This window comes from Cryptomeria japonica, chromosome 8 (assembly GCF_030272615.1).
Source record: "Cryptomeria japonica chromosome 8, Sugi_1.0, whole genome shotgun sequence".
Taxonomy (NCBI): domain Eukaryota; kingdom Viridiplantae; phylum Streptophyta; class Pinopsida; order Cupressales; family Cupressaceae; genus Cryptomeria; species Cryptomeria japonica.
In genome coordinates this window covers 268,726,516-268,744,197 of record NC_081412.1, presented here as the reverse complement: position 1 = coordinate 268,744,197, position 17,682 = coordinate 268,726,516, and the positions used below count along the sequence as shown (strand labels likewise).

Genomic DNA, 17,682 nt, shown 5'->3' with positions numbered 1-17,682 from the left:
CTGTCTATGATTAAATTAACTGATTCCTCAAAGATTCCCCTGAAAAATCATCTTACCTTGCTATCAACTTCTGGGCGTCCATCAAATTGTAGCAGTACAGGTAAAACATATGATTCATCCTCCTGCACCAAACAAAGACAGAATTAAGAAACCATAGCTATCCAAATCAAAGAAACCAAATGAATCCAAAACTCTAAATGTTGAATTTAATGTGGATTAAACAAATTTTAAAATTTATTATAATAACACAATCACCAAAGGAAAATTGAAACCATATCTTTCCTTCAAGTAAATACATCCACTGGTAGTAATCAAAATAAATATTACAAGAAAGACAAAAGAAAACCTTAAAATGGCCCTAAATACCATAAGGTCGATTTTAAAATGAGAGGTGATAAATATGTTACAACCTTAAGTGTGAAATTGAGGTAAGAACATTCATCTTATAAATGGTTAAAACATTCTCTCCTTTGGTGAGAGAGACCAAACTCAAGGGAGGGATTCCTTTCAATAATTATGAAGGGGGAAAACCTGAGAATGTTATTTTCCTTTCCCACAAGAGAATTATTGGTTGACTTGATTATTATCTTTGTTTCCCAAAGGCAGTATTTGTTATGTAACTAGGGATACGATATTATAGGGTATTTAGGTGGATGGAGATGCCAACATATGACACACAACCCTTAGGTTAGCTATATTGGGTCATGTGAATAATTTGTATAGTTAATTATATTAAAAATTGAGTAGGCCTTCATTAAGATTTACCCTTCCATTGTATTATAAGGAGGAGGTATATATAAAGGAAGGTGATTATCATTGTAATATGTGTGAAATATGATATTGTATTTGGGATCTCCTGGAGATATAGCTTGGAGTGGCTTCCTCCGTAAGGAGTATAGCATGGTGTTACCCTACCTTAAGGGTTTACTCTATTTTGGCATATATTGGATATTGGGGCATATAGGCCAACATACATCTCATGTCATGTGAGATCCATCTTCTGCAATATATTATTTCTATTATTATATGTGTGGTTCTTATCAAGTGTCAACGAATGATCTTGGCACTATGAAGCAAGGTCATTTTTTCAATTTTGGCAGTCATTTCTGAAACCGTATATCTTTCAAATTTTGATGAATTTTTTTTCCAATTTTTGGAGGGTATTTTAAGAACATACCGAGGTATCTTAAATCTAATTTTTAGAGGAATTGGAGTAGAATTGAGTCAGTTATTGCAGGATTTTTTTTTTCGCTTAAATTTGTTGTGAAGCATATATCTTCCAGATCTAACCAAATTTCTTCATAATTTTTAAAGGGTTTTTAGGACAATTTTTTTATAAAGAGGGGGGCAATGGTATGCCCCTAACCCTAAGTGTGTATTGTGTTATGATTAGTTGGCTGGTGGCTACCACTCTTAAATAAGCTACATAATCATTATTATAATAACATATATGTATTTAGGTCATCCTAGGAGTTATATTTAAGTATCTAAGTTGGCCTAGGTGGTATCCAAGGCATAAGTATGGTATATATGGGAGGTATAATTTAGTTATTATCATCATGTTGAGTATTGTGCTCTTGGTGAAGACTATTGGAGATATCCCCCTCAAAGTGTATTAAGGAGGTTGCTCACTAGAAGTGGCTTATTATTATGTAATGCCCTAAATAAATGATTGTCAAATGTTTAACGATATTTATTATTTTATATTAACCTTCCATTCATTAATATAAATAATTAATATTACATGTTTTATTGTTAAAAGGCATTCTAATAAAGTATTTTCTTTAACACCGTAAATAGTTCTTAACTATTATGGGAATTATAACCAACTTTGTGTAAATAAAAGAATGGGTGTCAGAGATGGAAGGTATGCGTGGAAGAAATATTTGAATCTTGCGTGTGTTAACACACAGAGCTATCTTGCCTTTCATCAGTCTCCAACTGACCAATTGGTCTCACGATTCTGGAGAAGAATCGAATTGCTTGAACAAACAGAAATTCATCGAGGATTCCAGGTTTGCCACGGGCTTGTATATTGAATAGCAGAATCGCAGGAGGTGAAATCCGACGTCACATACCCTATCGAAGTCATCGGTGATTCCAGGTTTGCCACGGCGTGCGTATTGAACAGCGGAATCGCGGGAGATAAAACAAGGCGTCACATATCCTATCGTCAGCACCTCTGAAATCCATAATCATTGCCACTGCGTAAGACGTCACAGTGTGTCGTGGTAACCCGATATCGGGTAGTAACGCGGGAGGATTGCCTTACTACAAAAAGGGTGGAGCCGACTATTATTAAGGAAGACGAATTTGTCATCATCGCAGTGTGGAGGAAATGGTTATTGCGGGAAGGGCATCGTGGTGTTGCAAACAGAGAAAATACAGAGTTTTAGACCCGACACTGTATAGGCATTGTACACTGTAATGAATCAACGTGAAGTGTAATCAACGAATATCACTACCCAACCAGGTGCATTATAAAAATAACTCTCACCCCTGTTCTTTGAAGGAATAAATTGATATCCATGTCTGCAAAGACTGCTCTAGTTTGTTATATTTATCAATGATTACTAAAATAGATTTAGAATCAATGCAAATAAGGAAGACTCCAAATAAAGAGATACTGTATAAGATGTTATTCCCACCATTGGTTGTGTTGCACAAACAATCTTTTGCTATGTCCTGGTTATAAAACTGATTGCTATCAAGTCCTGGCTAGGGAATTTTATAGTGGTAACAGAGCTTAGAAATCTTGCCAGCCTGTAGGGTGTTGTTTTGAGTTGGAAATTAACGAAAAATTTATGCACAGCTGAGTATGCACCAGGGAAATTACAATTTTCGGAATACTAGGGTCCGACAAAATAGATATCAAAACTCTCCTTTAGCACCAAATAGTTCTTCTATTCAGTTTGAGATTGAGGACAGCCATACTGGAACTGACGAAGAGATTATCTTTGAAACAAATAGTATGGGGGAACCAGAAAACAATAGGGATCTCATAACAGCTCTAATAAGAAGTCAACAAGATATGCAGGACAACGTCAACAGAATGACTAATTTAATGATCCAATTTATTAATCAACATCATAATGTTGGGGCAAACAATGGGGGTAGAGATGAGCATTCTATCAATAATAATCAACCAGAAAGAACATGAACAACCAGACCTTTTATGCCAACATTCACTGTTAGAAATGTGCAACCAGAAAACAAACCGACAATTAGAGAATTACAGGATGAGATACACCAAGATTGGTTATTATCAGGGGATGATTTTAGATCAACCATGACATTTAGAGAGTACTTGGATGTCAGAATGAAACATAGGCCAAGGGGACAGCGTGGGAATAACAGTGAATTGCAAAGGAAAATAGGTAAAATGTCTATCCCTTATTTTGATGGGTCAGGGAAAACAGCAGCTAGAGCTTGGGTGCAGAAACTTGACACCTACTTCCAATTAAATCCTATGTTGGAAGATGAAGCAATCAAATATGCAGCTTTACATCTTGATGGTGTAGCACGAATGGTGGCACCAAGGGCAAGTAACCTTGGGTCATAATCAGATTGTTACATATGTTGAATTCACTGAGAAACTTATTGATAGATTTGACTCTAAAGATCCTGAACTTCATCTTAAAGATTTAACTCAGCTTAAGCAATCTAGAACTGTTGAACAATACATTTCTGAATTTGAAAAATTGGCAGTTTTAGTAACTGAAATCTCAGAAAGACACAAAATTGTGATATTCATAGATGGATTGTCTGATTGGTCAAAGGTTGGGTTATGTCCTTGAACCCTCCTACTTTGCAAACAGCTATTAAAAGAGCAAGAGAATTGGAACCATCTTCACAAGGGAAAGTTTTTAATAAAGCCCCACCAACTAAATCTGAAAATGACAAACAAATTTTCAGTAAAGATAATTTCTCTAAAAACAAGTTAGATAAAGAAGAGAGGGAAGAACTCAGAAGGAAAAAACTATGTTTCAGCTGTAGAGAGTCATGGCAACCAGGACATAGATGTTTGGGAAAGGGAAAAATTCATTACATTGAGGTTATGTCAGATAGTGACGATGAAGAGAATGTTGAACCTAATATAGAACCTGTACCACAGAACACAGAATCAGGGACCGGTACTAAACAAGGAGAAGGGGTAATAGCATCTATGACAGGAACACCTCATTATAATATTTTCAGAGTTAGAGGAGTTTTGAATGGGCAGCGTGTGGTTGTTATGCTTGATAGTGGTTCTACTCATAATTTTATAGATACAACCCTTGTGGAAAAACGCGGATTGCAAACTGAAAAACATGAAGGGTTTGATGTTAGAGTAGCAGGTGGAACTAATTTGTCCAGTACTCATAAAGTTCCTAAATTGAGTATTACTCTTGGCAATTATACTGTTACTGGTGATTTTTATGTGATTGATTTGGTTGATACTAATGTTGTTTTGGGCATTCAATGGATGGAAACATTAGATGAATACACTCAGAGTTTAAAAGATTGGAATTTTCTTTTAAAATTGATGATAAGAAAGTAGTGCTTCGGGGTATGTCTAATGGTGGTCCCAGGATCGTCAGTGCTAAAAGAATGGAGGCTATTTTCCGGCATGGAGATGTGGCATGGTCGTCACAATGTTTAATTTCCAACAAGGTAACAGGATTTGAATCTAGACATTACCAAGATGATTTGTTGAAAGTATTAGATTCACATAATCTGGTTTTCAGTGATATACCTCCAGGAGTTCCGCCTGACAGAGGATTTGAACATACCATTGAGTTAGAAGAAGGTGCCAAACCCGTTATCACAACGCCTTACAGACATCCTAAAACATTTAGAGATGAAATAGAAAAGGCAATTAAGGAATTGTTGGATATGGGGCATATCAAGCCCAGTTCTAGTCCTTTTGCATCATCAGTAGTACTGGTCAAAAAGAAGGATGGGACTCTTCACATGTGTATAGATTACCGTGCTCTTAACAAAAAGACAATCAAAAACAGGTATCCAATTCCTCGAATTGATGAGTTGTTAGATGAATTACATGGTGTTGTTTATTTTTCTAAAATTGATTTGAGGTCAGGATATCATCAAATTAAGTTAAGAGATCAAGATATCCATAAAACTGCTTTCTGTTGTCATTATGGTCAATATAAATTCCTGGTTATGCCATTCGGGTTAACAAATGCTCCGGCAACATTTCAGTCTTGCATGAATCATACTTTTAACAAACAGTTGAGGAAATATCTGCTAGATTTTTTTGATGATATATTAATTTACAACAAAACTTGGGAAGATCACTTGAGACATATTGATATTGTTCTTGGTATTATGGAATCTAAATCACTTTATGCAAAGGCCTCTAAATGTGAATTTGGAATGACAAAAATTTTGTATTTAGGGCATATGATCAGTGCTACAGGTGTACAAAATCATCAGGAAAAAATAAGAGCCATTTTGGATTGGCCACTGCCACGGAATCTTAAAGATTTACGAGGATTCTTTGGATTATGCAGTTATTACTGTTGATATTAATTAGGGAAAGGGCGGATTCAAATTGCCGTAGGCAACATTGGAATCTGCCTGGCCCCTCTTCCCCCTAATGTGGCCCTATCCCCCACACTTTAACAACAAACACTCAGCGCACTATCCAATAGGGCTGACCCTAATTAAAAGTTTAATTATTTAAAAGGGCCGACCTAGTTGAGGAGTTCGCTCCATATAAATAAGAGGTCAAGATTCATTTGTAAATCACCAATCTGATCTGCTTCTTCATGCGAAAACTTACATGCCTAAAGCGAACTTCAAGAAGTCATAAGTGATCTGCACTTAAAGCAATCTACATGGTTAAAGTGGTGCGAAATACATGATAGTGAAGGTGGTGCGAAATACATGACAGCTACAGCAACCTACATAGAAGAAGGTGCGAAATCATGACAGCAACAGCAACATTACTCTGCCATTAGAAGGAGATGTGAAATCCATCACAAGGAATCAGTGAACTTCTTAAAGTCTGCTACTTAGGTTAAGACAACCTCAGCATTCATCAAGTAAATATTGAAGGCAGCCACCGTGATCTACCATACCTTCAGTGACAGCAAAATCTGAACCTACAAAAGCACATGAGATAAGTGTTGTATTGTTTGCATAACTATAATCCATAATCAGATCTGAGGATCTTTTCAGGCTGGGTTTTTCCTCCTAGGAGGTTTTCCCAGGGTAATTGTGTTTTGTCTCTATTTCTTTATTTTCCTTGCTATGTTAAATCTGAAACTATAAAACCCTAAATCTAAATGAATCTAACTAGTAAATAAATTCTGATTTTCTGAGTCTTAGTCAATCTAAAAGTGCTAAAATTAACATGGTATCAGAGCTATAGGCTAGATCACCTTTCAAATTCAGAATTCAGTACTCCTTTATTTCCAAATTGTTGTCTCTTTCAGGTTAGGTCAATGGGGCTGAAAGTTGAAGATAGGCTTGATGGGAATCTAAACTTTACTGCCTGGAAAGTTCGAATCAAGTTGGCTCTAGAGAAAGAAGATCTTCTCCAATTCATAGAAGCAAAAGAGCTAACTGAACCTACGGATGCAGCTGAGCTAAAACAATTCAAAAAGGATGTTGTCAAGGCCAAGAAGATTCTCATTGATTCAGTCAAAGACCACCTAGTCACCTCTATTGCCTCATTTACCACTGCAAGAGAAATGTTCAGCCATTTACAAGGTACATATGAAATTAACAATCTCAGTAGGGCAATTACTTTAAGACAACAACTACTTAATATCAAAATGGCAAAAGAAGATTCTATTATTTCCTACTTTATGAGAATTTCAGAACTAAAGAATCAACTAGGTTTAATTGGCCATAACATGGAAGATAAAGACCTTGTCATGATTGTCCTAAATGATCTACCTCATTCATGGGAGTCATATATCCAAACCATAAGTGGTAGGACTGAGTTATCCACCCTTGATCGCGTTAAAAATGACTGTATCCAAGAAGAGTCTCGCCTCATCACAAGAGGACAAACCAAAAGTCCCCATATAGATGATCATCACATGCTTGCAGCACAATGCAAGAAAGGGGGAAATTGGAAGAAACCTTATCCTAAAAGAAATAGGGAATTCAGACCATTTAGTTCCCAGCACCCTTGGAAGAAACCAAGAGATACCTCGCGTGTCCGTTGCTTTAGATGTGACAAATTTGGTCACTATGCTAAAGAATGTCAACATAACCCTAACCAAAGTGAAGCCAGCCTAAATGAAGTATCAGAACAAAATGATGATTTTTTATTCATCTCCGCTCTGTCTAGTAGTGTTCCTTCAGATAGCAATACTTGGTTGATTGACAGTGGTGCCTCCAGACACATCACAGGGTTTTGTGATCACCTTTCAGACTTAGTAGAAAAGGACACCAGCCTTCATGTAGTAATTGGTGATGACGCCCGTTATTCGGTAAAAGGTTCTAGCTCTACCTCTCTAAATTTAGTTTCTAGTATTTTCTTGCACCTCAGTGATATCTTGTTTGTTCCTGGAATTAAAAGAAACCTAATTTCCATTTCTGCTCTAGAAGATAAAGGTTATCAAATTGTATTTTTTGATGGAAAAGTTCTTGCATGGCCTAAGAAATCTAGTTTTAAATCTGCTCGCATAATTGGTCATAGATATGATAGTCTTTATAAACTCTCTACTAACGCTATTCAAGCACTCATTAATGAGGTTCCTGAATCCTGTGAGTTATGGCATAGAAGGCTTGGACACTTGCATTATCAAGCTCTTCCATCCCTTGAAAAGTTAGTCAAAGGTATGCCTAAACTCAGTCAAATCCATGATAGCACTTGTAAAGGTTGTGCTTCAGGTAAAAATGTCAAAAAGTCCATTACATAAAAGTGAAAATAGAGCTAAAGACAAACTAGAACTTGTTCACTCTGATTTATGTGGTCCTATGTCTATAGCTTCTCTTAGTGGATTTCTTTATTATGTGATCTTCGTAGATGATTTCTCTAGGAAAACTTGGATCTACTTCTTGAAATCTAAAAAATCCGATGAAATCCTAAGTAAATTCAAAGAGTTCAAAGCATTAACTGAAAACTCCTCTGGTAAAAGAATTAAATGTTTAAGATCTGACAATGGAGGTGAGTACACCTCCGGTAGCTTTTATGATTTCTATGTTGGGTCAAGAATTAAGAGGGAGTTTTGTGTTCCATACAATCCTCAACAAAATGGTGTTGCCGAAAGAAAGAATAGGAGTATTGTGGAGGCTGCAAAGGCTATGATTCACGATCAAGACTTGCAGACCTCCCTATGGGCAGAGGCCTCCAGAACAGCTGTATATATCCAGAATAGATGCCCTCACCGTGTTCTAAAGGACATGACCCCTGAAGAAGCCTTCATAGGATCCAAACCAGACATCAGTCACCTCAGAATCTTTGGAAGTCCTGTTTATGTTCATGTTCCCAAAGAAAAACGAACCAAACTGGAACCCTCTGGAAAAAAAGGCATTCTAGTCGATTACAGTGAATCCTCCAAAGCATTCAGAATATACATTCCAGGTCAAAGGTATGTTGAGGTAAGTAGGGATGTTACATTTGAAGAAGATATTGCTTTTAAGAAATCAAAAGGTTCTTGTGTTATTGATGAAACTAATGACAATCAAGATATAAATGTTGATTCTAACCCTGAGATTCAGAGGGAGCAAGTAGAACCTCCACCTCAAGATGATCACGATGATCCTCCAGAGCCCATGAATCCCATTGATATTCCTAGTGACGTTGTTACCAAAAAGAGGCCGCTCTGGGTAAGGAACACCATTCAAGAAGCTGAAAGATTTGCTTCTCCCAATGGCACCTTCCATCAAACTAAGAGACCTTAGGTATTCTCCAACTATGTTGATTTGATTTGCAATCTCATTGAAACTGAACCTTGCAATGTTGAAGAAGCTTTGATTCATCATGCCTGGAAACTTGCTATGGATGAAGAATATCAGTCAATCATCAAGAATGATGTGTGGGACATGGTGCCCAGACCCAAAGGTAAATCTGTTGTTTCCTCTAAATGGTTATTTAAAATTAAACATAATGCTGATGGTAGTATTGAAAAATATAAGGCTAGATTTGTAGCTCGTGGGTTTTCTCAAAAGGAAGGCATAGACTATGAAGAAACATTTGCTCCTGTTGCTAGATATACCTCTATTAGAACTATAATAGCTATTGCTGCTGCTAGGGGTTGGAAACTACATCAGATGGATGTTAAGACTGCCTTCCTCAATGGTGTCATTCAGAAAGAAGTCTATATTGAGCAAATTGAGGGTTATGAGATTCAAGATAGATTAACTCATGTGTGCAGGTTAAAGAAAGCCCTGTATGGTCTTAAACAAGCTCATCGTGCTTGGTATGAAAGAATTGATAAATACTTGCTAAGTCTAGGCTTTTGTAAAAATGATGCTGACTCTAACATATACTTTAAGGTAGCCAATGATGAAATGCTAATTCTAGTTCTTTATGTGGATGACTTATTCCTTACTGGTAAAGATGAACTTATTATTAGATGCAAGAAAGAATTAGCTTCAGAATTTGAAATGAAAGACTTAGATCTAATGCATTATTTTCTAGGTCTAGAAGTATGGTAAAGATCTAACGAAATTTTTCTAAGGAAAGTATACTATTGACATTTTGAAAAGATTTAGAATGATGGATTGTAAACCCATGCCTACCCCTATGGAATCTAACTTAAAGAAGTTAAGTGTTTCTGCAGCTAACTTTGAATTTGCAGATCCATCCGAGTACCGGCAGTTGATTGGATCACTGATGTATCTAGTTAACACTAGACCAGACATATGTTTTGCTGTAAATGCTCTCAACCAGTTCATGAGCATGCCCAAACATGTTCATCTTGTTGCTGCCAAGCATATCCTAAGATACTTGTGAGGCACAATTGGCTTTGGGCTGAAGTATCCACTTAACACTCCAATAACCTTGGAAGGTTATTCAAATGCAGACTGGGCTGGAAGCGTCAAAGACAGGAAAAGCACCTCCGGTATCTGTTTTAGCTTGGGATCCGCAGTAATCTCCTGGGCTTGCAGGAAACAATCTTCAGTGGCATTGAGTACTGCTGAAGCTGAGTATATAGCAGCAAGTGTAGCCTCCAGAGAAGCAGTGTGGCTTCGTAAGCTTCTTGCTGGGTTGTTTGGTCAGCCATGGGATCCTACAGTTATTCACTGTGATAACCAGAGTTGTATTAAAATGTCTATCAATCCAGTATTTCATGACAGGTCAACACATGTGGAAACCCATTATCACTTCATTCGAGATATGGTGCAAAGAGGTGCTATTTAGCTGAAGTATGTCAGCACTGATGAGCAGGTTGCAGATATTCTTACCAAGCCTCTATCCACAATGAAGTTTGTGTACTTCAGGGATAGACTTGGTATTGTGGAAAATGAAACCCTAATTGAGAGGGAGTCTCAATCTCAGTGATACTTTGTATTGTATTAAACCACCCTCTACGAGCAATGTAAGGTGGTATTGTAAACTTCTCAGGGAGAAGTATAATTATTAACCATCCTCTGCGGGCAATGTAAGATGGTATTGTAAATGTTAACCACCCTCTGCGGGCAATGTAAGGTGGTATTGTAAACTTCTCAGGGAGAAGTGTAACCATCCTCTGCGGGCAATGTAAGATGGTATTGTAAAACTTCTCAAGGAGAAGTGTAATTGATAAACCATCCTCTGCGGGCAATGTACGATGGTATTAGTATAATTGATTGACCATCCTCTATGGGCAATGTAAGATGGTCGAAAAGATCCTCTCCACCCTCTGCGGGCTATGTAAGGTGGATCCAGTCTATGCTTGTGTGCAAGCTGGAAGATTGTATTATGTAAATTTGCTTGTGTATGCAAGATGGAAGATTATAGTTATGTTCTTCTCCCTAATTAAGAGGGAGTTGATGTTAATTAGGGAAAGGGCGGATTCAAATTGCCGTAGGCAACATTGGAATCCGCTTGGCCCCTCTTCCCCCTAATGTGGCCCTATCCCCCACGCTTTAACAACAAACACTCAGCGCACTATCCAATAGGGCCAACCCTATTAAAAGGCAGATAAATGAAATAATTAAAAGTTTAATTATTTAAAAGGGCCGACCTAGTTGAGGAGTTCGCTCCATATAAATAAGAGGTCAAGATTCATTTGTAAATCACCAATCTGATCTGCTTCTTCATGCGAAAACTTAAATGCCTAAAGAGAACTTCAAGAAGTCATAAGTGATCTGCACTTAAAGCAATCTGCATGGTTAAAGTGGTGCGAAATACATGACAGCTACAGCAACCTACATAGAAGAAGGTGCGAAATCATGACAGCAACAGCAACATACCTCTGCCATTAGAAGGAGATGCATAATCCATCACAAGGAATCAATGAACTTCTTAAAGTCTGCAACTTAGGTTAAGACAACCTCAGCATTCATCAAGTAAATATTGAAGGCAGCCACCGTGATCTACCATACCTTCAGTGACAGCAAAATCTGAACCTACAAAAACACATGAGATAAGTGTTGTATTGTTTGCATAACTATAATCCATAATCAGATCTGAGGATCTTTTCAGGCTGGGTTTTTCCTCCTAGGAGGTTTTCCCAAGGTAATTGTGTTTTGTCTCTATTTCTTTATTTTCCTTGCTGTGTTAAATCTGAAACTATAAAACCCTAAATCTAAATGAATCTAACTAGTAAGTAAATTCTGATTTTTTGAGTCTTAGTCAATCTGAAAGTGCTAAAATTAACAATTACAGAAGATTTGTCAGAGGCTTTTCACAGCTCGGGGCACCGTTGACAGATCTTACCAAAAAGGGGGCATTCCATTGGACGGAGGAAGCACAACAAGTTTTTGAAAAACTCAAAGAGGTAATGAGTTCTTGTCTTGTACTTGCGCTTCCAGATTTTAATCAGCCTTTTGTCTTAAAATGTGATGCATCTGGTGAAGGAATAGGAGTCGTCTTAATGCAAAATAAACATCCTATAGCATATGAAAGCAGGAAACTTAATAATCTAGAGAGATTGTATTCTATTTATGACAAAGAAATGTTGGCAATCATGCACGCATTGGCAAAATTTAGACAGTATTTGGTTGGTGGCAAATTTGTAGTCAGAACTGACCATAATAGTTTGAGATATTTCTTGGGACAGAAAGACTTGAATGACAGGCAGCAAAAATGGATCAATAAGATCCAAGCTTATGATTTCGAAATTGATTATGTGAAAGGTAAAAACAATGTTGTTGCAGATGCACTATCTAGAAGACCTGAAATAAATGCATTATCTGTAGTAACAGCTGATTGGAAATCTTTATTGCTGGTGGAATATTCTAAGGATTCTTTTGCTTGTGATTTGCTAGATGGTAATACACAAGATGATAAATATAAGGTTGTAAATGATGTTATCTATTACAAAGATAGGATTTATTTGAATCCAGGATCGAAGTTGAAAGAGAAAATCCTCCAATCAGTGCATGATGTTCTGTTAGCAAGGCATCTCGGCTACTTCAAAACTTACCGACAGATAAGAGAAAGATTCACCTAGAAAGGACTAAAGAATGATGTCCTTCGTTATGTCAAAGAATGCATCACGTGTCAACAAAATAAAGCAGAGCATACTTATCCTGCGGGTCTATTGCAGCCATTGCCGATACCAGAACAGAAATGGGAAAGTATATCCATGGATTTCATTACAGGCCTACCACGATCTCAAGGTAAAGATTGCATTTTTGTTGTGGTTGACAGATTAACTAAATTTGCACATTTCCTATCTATCACTACAGAATTCACAGCTGTCCAGCTCGCAGAACTATTCTTCCAAGAGGTGTTCCGTTTACATGGTTTACCCAAAAATATAATCAGTGACCGAGATAGCAGATTTTTGAGTATATTTTGGGGGGAACTTTTCAGATTGACAGGTACCAAGTTAAATCACAGCATGAGTTATCATCCACAAACCGATGGACAAACGGAAATAGTAAATAAGTGGATTGAAGGATACCTTCGTAATTATGTGTCTGGACATCAAAAAGCATGGGTTCGTTGGTTATATTTGGGTGAATACTGCTATAATACTACACATCATATATCTATCGGTAAGACTCCTTTCAAAGCATTATATGGGTATGATGCACTATCTTTTATTGACCTTGCTTTCGATCAGAGTAATGTGCCCAAATCTCGTGATATACTTCAGGAATGCCAAGATATAATGAAAGCACTTAAGGAAAATTTGCAATGTGCACAGAATCAACAGAAAGTGTATGCCGATAAAAAGCGTGTTGAGTGTCACTTTGACATAGGAGATTTGGTGTATCTCAGACTGCAACCCTATAGGCGGTCATCTCTCAAGCGTAGCGGGCCTGAGAAATTGAAGCCTCGGTTTTATGGGCCATACCAGGTAATTCGAAAGGTTGGTGCAGTGGCATATGAATTAGAGCTACCGGCCGAAAGCAAAATACATAATGTGTTCCACGTATCGTGTCTCAAAAGAGTTTTGGGTCAACAAGTGAAAGTTTCAGAAACTCTACCACCACTGGATGAGGAAGAAAATTAGCAATGATACCTGAAGTGATTTTGGAGACCCGGGACAGGCATTTGCACAATAGGACAATCAGGGAATATCTCATTAAATGGCAGAATTTACCATTAGATGATGCTACTTGGGAAAATAAGCAGGTTCTTCAACATTCGGAGTTACAGTTGCTTGTGGGCAAGCAACATTTGGGCAGGGGCGACTATAATGTCCCCTAAATAAATGATTGTCAAATGTTTAACAATATTCATTATTTTATATTAACCTTCCATTCATTAATATAAATAATTAATATTACATGTTTTATTGTTAAAAGGCATTCTAATAAAGTATCTTCTTTAACATCGTAAATAGTTCTTAACTATTACGGGAATTATAACCAACTTTGTGTAAATAAAAGAATGGGCGTCAGAGATGGAAGGTATGCGTGGAAGAAATATTTGAATCTTGCGTGTGTTAACACACAGAGCTATCTTGCCTTTCGTCAGTCTCCAACTGACCTATTGGTCTCACGATTCTGGAGAAGAATCGAATTGCTTGGACAAAGTGAAATTCATCGAGGATTCCAAGTTTGCCACGGGCGTGTATATTGAATAGTAGAATCGCAGGAGGTGAAACCCGACGTCACATACCCTATCGAAGTCATCGGTGATTCCGGGTTTGCCACGGCGTGCGTATTGAACAGCAAAATCGAAGGAGATAAAACAAGGCATCACATATCCTATCGTCAGCACCTCTGAAATCCGTAATCATTGCCACTGCGTAAGATGTCACAGTGTGTTGTGGTAACCCGATATCGGGTAGTAACGCGGGAGGATTGCCTTATTGCAAAAAGGGTGGAGCCGACTATTATTAAGGAAGACGAATTTGTCATCATTGCAGCATGGAGGAAATGGTTATTGCGGGAAGGGCATCGTGGTGTTGCAAACAGAGAAAATACAAAGTTTCAGACCCGACACTGTACAGGGATTGTACACTTTGATGAATCAACATTAGTGTAATCAACGAATATCACTACCCAACCAGGTGCATTATGAAAACAACTCTCACCCCTATTCTTTGAAGGAATAAATTGATATCCATGTTTGCAAAGATTGCTCTAGTTTGTTATATTTATCAGTGCTTACTAAAATAGATTTAGAATCAATGCAAATAAGGAAGACTCCAAATAAAGAGATATTGTATAAGATGTTATTCCCACCATTGGCTGTGCTGCACAAACAATCTTTTGCTATGTCCTGGTCATAAAACTGATTGCTATCAAGTCCTAGCTAGAGAATTTTACATATTATCAAGTATTTTCAGCATATTTCCTATTATATTCATCTTGTGCAAGTCATTTCATAACAAGTGGCATGATCTTGGCACTGTGAAGGCAAGTCATTTTCTTCAATTTGGGAGGTCGTTTTTGAAATCACATATCTTTCAAATTTGGTCAAGTTTATTCATTTATTTTTGGAGGGGTTTTTAAGAACATATTTTAGCATGTTCAATCCAATTTTCAGAGGAATAGGATCAGAATTGAGTGAGTTATTCCATAATTAGGGTTCCTGCCCTAAATTCTTGTGAAGCACATATCTCCCAGATCTGAGCAAATTTTTTGCAATTTATAAAGGGTTTTTGAGGACATTAGGGAGTCTATAGTCCAAATTTAAGAGGAATTGGAGCTGAATTGAGCGAGTTATTATAGAATAAGGGTTTCTGCCCAGATTTTTTTTGAAGCATATATCTCCTGGATCTGAGTGAATATCTTCCTGGTTTTAAAAGGGGTTTTTAGAAGTTTATTGTGGAGGCTAAAGTTCAAATTGCAAATAAATTGGAGCAGAGATAAGTGAATAATTGTAAAATTACGTTTTTTAATAATTTCACTCTCATGGCTGAAAATCAACTAATTTCTTGGAGATTTTTTTGGGAAAGTGATATCTAGGCATTGGTAAGTTATAGAAAAATTGCAGATCATTTTGATTTCATTTGCGTTATTTATTGCAAAATTATTTTGTTGTAACGTTTTCACAATAAGTAGCAAAACAAGAAGAAAAAGAAAAAGAAGTAGAAGAACAAGGGCCAGAGAAAGAGCAGGAACAGGAGCAGGAGCAAGAGCAGTAAAAATAACAAGCACAAGAGAAAGAGAAAGAGCACAAGCAAGTCCAAGAGCAAGAATAAAAACAAGAGAAACAGAAAAGGAAAGAACAACAAAAAATACCAAGAAGAAGAAGAAGAAGAAGCAAAGGGTTTTACTTGTGAAGACAGTTGGGGAAATCCCAGTGTTTAGTTTAGCAACTCCCTGGAAGTGCCTTTTTGTTTTTTAAGCTCAGATTATTTTCCAAGCTCAACTAAAGGGGGAGTATAAATATACAATAGTACAGAGGTAAGGAGAGAGAAGAGTGGCCTCAAATAGATGCTTGAAGAAGACACGCCATTCCTGATCCAAGAAGACTAAAATTTGTAAACATGATTCTAGGGCAAGATGATATTGCAAACATAGAGATCTTCAAGTCCCATGCCAGGAAAAACTTAAGTCATAGGTTGTAAATCCTCTTTTTTGGATTGGGTAATTCAAATAGTGCTTCTAGAGGTGGAAAGGCTGTCAATTGGGACCACTAGAACAAGGGAACTTGCAGCAAGAGAAGGCCCCTGCCAATACAGGTGGAGGAATTCAGATCCGGCAAAAGGAAAATCAATCAATTTATCAGCAAACAAAGGATCTGACAATTTATAGTAACGACTTAGAGTTGTGTATTGACAGACTGCATGTAATTCACAGGAATAATTTGGAGGTTTATGTCATTTTTCAAATCTTTTCTTTGTCTTGCGAAGGCTTGGTGTGTTAAAAAATGAGATCATACCTGGAATCTAGTGTGCACTTAGGAGCACAGGGGAGTCTAAAACAAGATGTGAGGTCAAAGAGAAGGTCATGATCCTTGGAAGCCATGTGTGTAGGGGATGATATATTCACTGCTGGCAATTGCAGGCAAAGGAATGCTCTGGCTATTTTGTTCTAATCTTTCTTGTGTACTACACGATATGTTTATTTTTATCTTGGTTTAGTATGGTAAAGTTTGATTGCACTTCATGGTTCTTCCCATTGTCAGGTTTGTGCTTTTTGCTCGAGGAAAGGCAGGGTAGTATACGTTACTTTAGTGTAGTTAAGTGCTCTTGATGTCTGGCAAGTTTCAATTTTTGGTATTTAAAGATTTTAAAAGACTCATTACATTTTAGAGGTGAGGACCTGTTGTGACCATTTCACACATCACCCCATTTAAAATGGGGACCCCCTCTTTTCGCTCGCCTTTCGCTTCGTTTTTTTTAGGGTTTTGTTAGTTTGTCAGTTGTCTGGATTTAGGGTCAAGCCTTAGGGTTTTAATTGCCGTCTTTTCAGGCCAGAATCCAGTCAGTTTTGAGAGCTTTTTCAGCTTCCTGTTGTAGGATGCAATTTTGAATGAAATGAATTCGCCAAAATGGTCTATTTTCAATTGGAATTTTGAGCGCAGAGTCTAAATTTGTCTAAGTGTTGGAGATGAAATGTGAATTTTTGTCTAATTGAGGAATTTTGACCAAATTTTGACTTTTTTTTTATTTTGATCCTAGGCATTTGGAATGATTTGTATTTGCCTTGTGAAGTGATTAAATGTGTAAAACCTTGATATTTCAACCTGTAGGAGCAAAATCGCTCCTGTCCCTCAGTGAAGGACCGGAGCTCAAAATCAAATATTGCCTCGTCCTTGCAGGATTTTAACGACTTGTCAATTCGAAGAGGTCCAAGGAGATGTGTTTTGCCAAATGAATATAACTTGAAGTGCCGTCGTGAAGAAGAATGACCCAAAATGCCAAAATCGCTCCTGTCCCTCAGTCAGGGACCAGGGCGAAGTTCTTTGTAGCTCCCGTCCCTCTCCCAGGGACCAGAGCGAAATTCTTCATAAGGCAAAATTCGGGCAAAAATCAAGCAAGTTATAAGTTTGAAGGCAAGAAAGGAGGTGAGTTGAACCCGTTGAAGATAAATTGAAGATTATGAAACGTCAACAAGGGACTTAAATGCCTAAGTTCGCTCCTGTCCCTCAGGCAGGGACCAGAGCGATTTTTGTTTTAGACAAATTTCTTGCTAAGTTACAATCAATCCCAAGGCATGGAT

At 37.4% G+C, this 17,682-nt stretch overlaps 1 protein-coding gene across 2 annotated transcripts in view; it reads right to left on the bottom strand.

The window, feature by feature from the left end:
- The window catches only part of LOC131072423 (uncharacterized protein At5g03900, chloroplastic), a 272,405-nt gene that overhangs the window by 122,579 nt on the left and 132,144 nt on the right, over window positions 1-17,682 (bottom strand). For both annotated transcript variants that reach the window (XM_058008564.2, XM_058008566.2), the window contains exon 8: window positions 57-122. In XM_058008564.2, coding sequence (XP_057864547.2) covers window positions 57-122 — 66 coding nt within the window. The remainder of the gene's footprint in view (window positions 1-56; window positions 123-17,682) is intronic.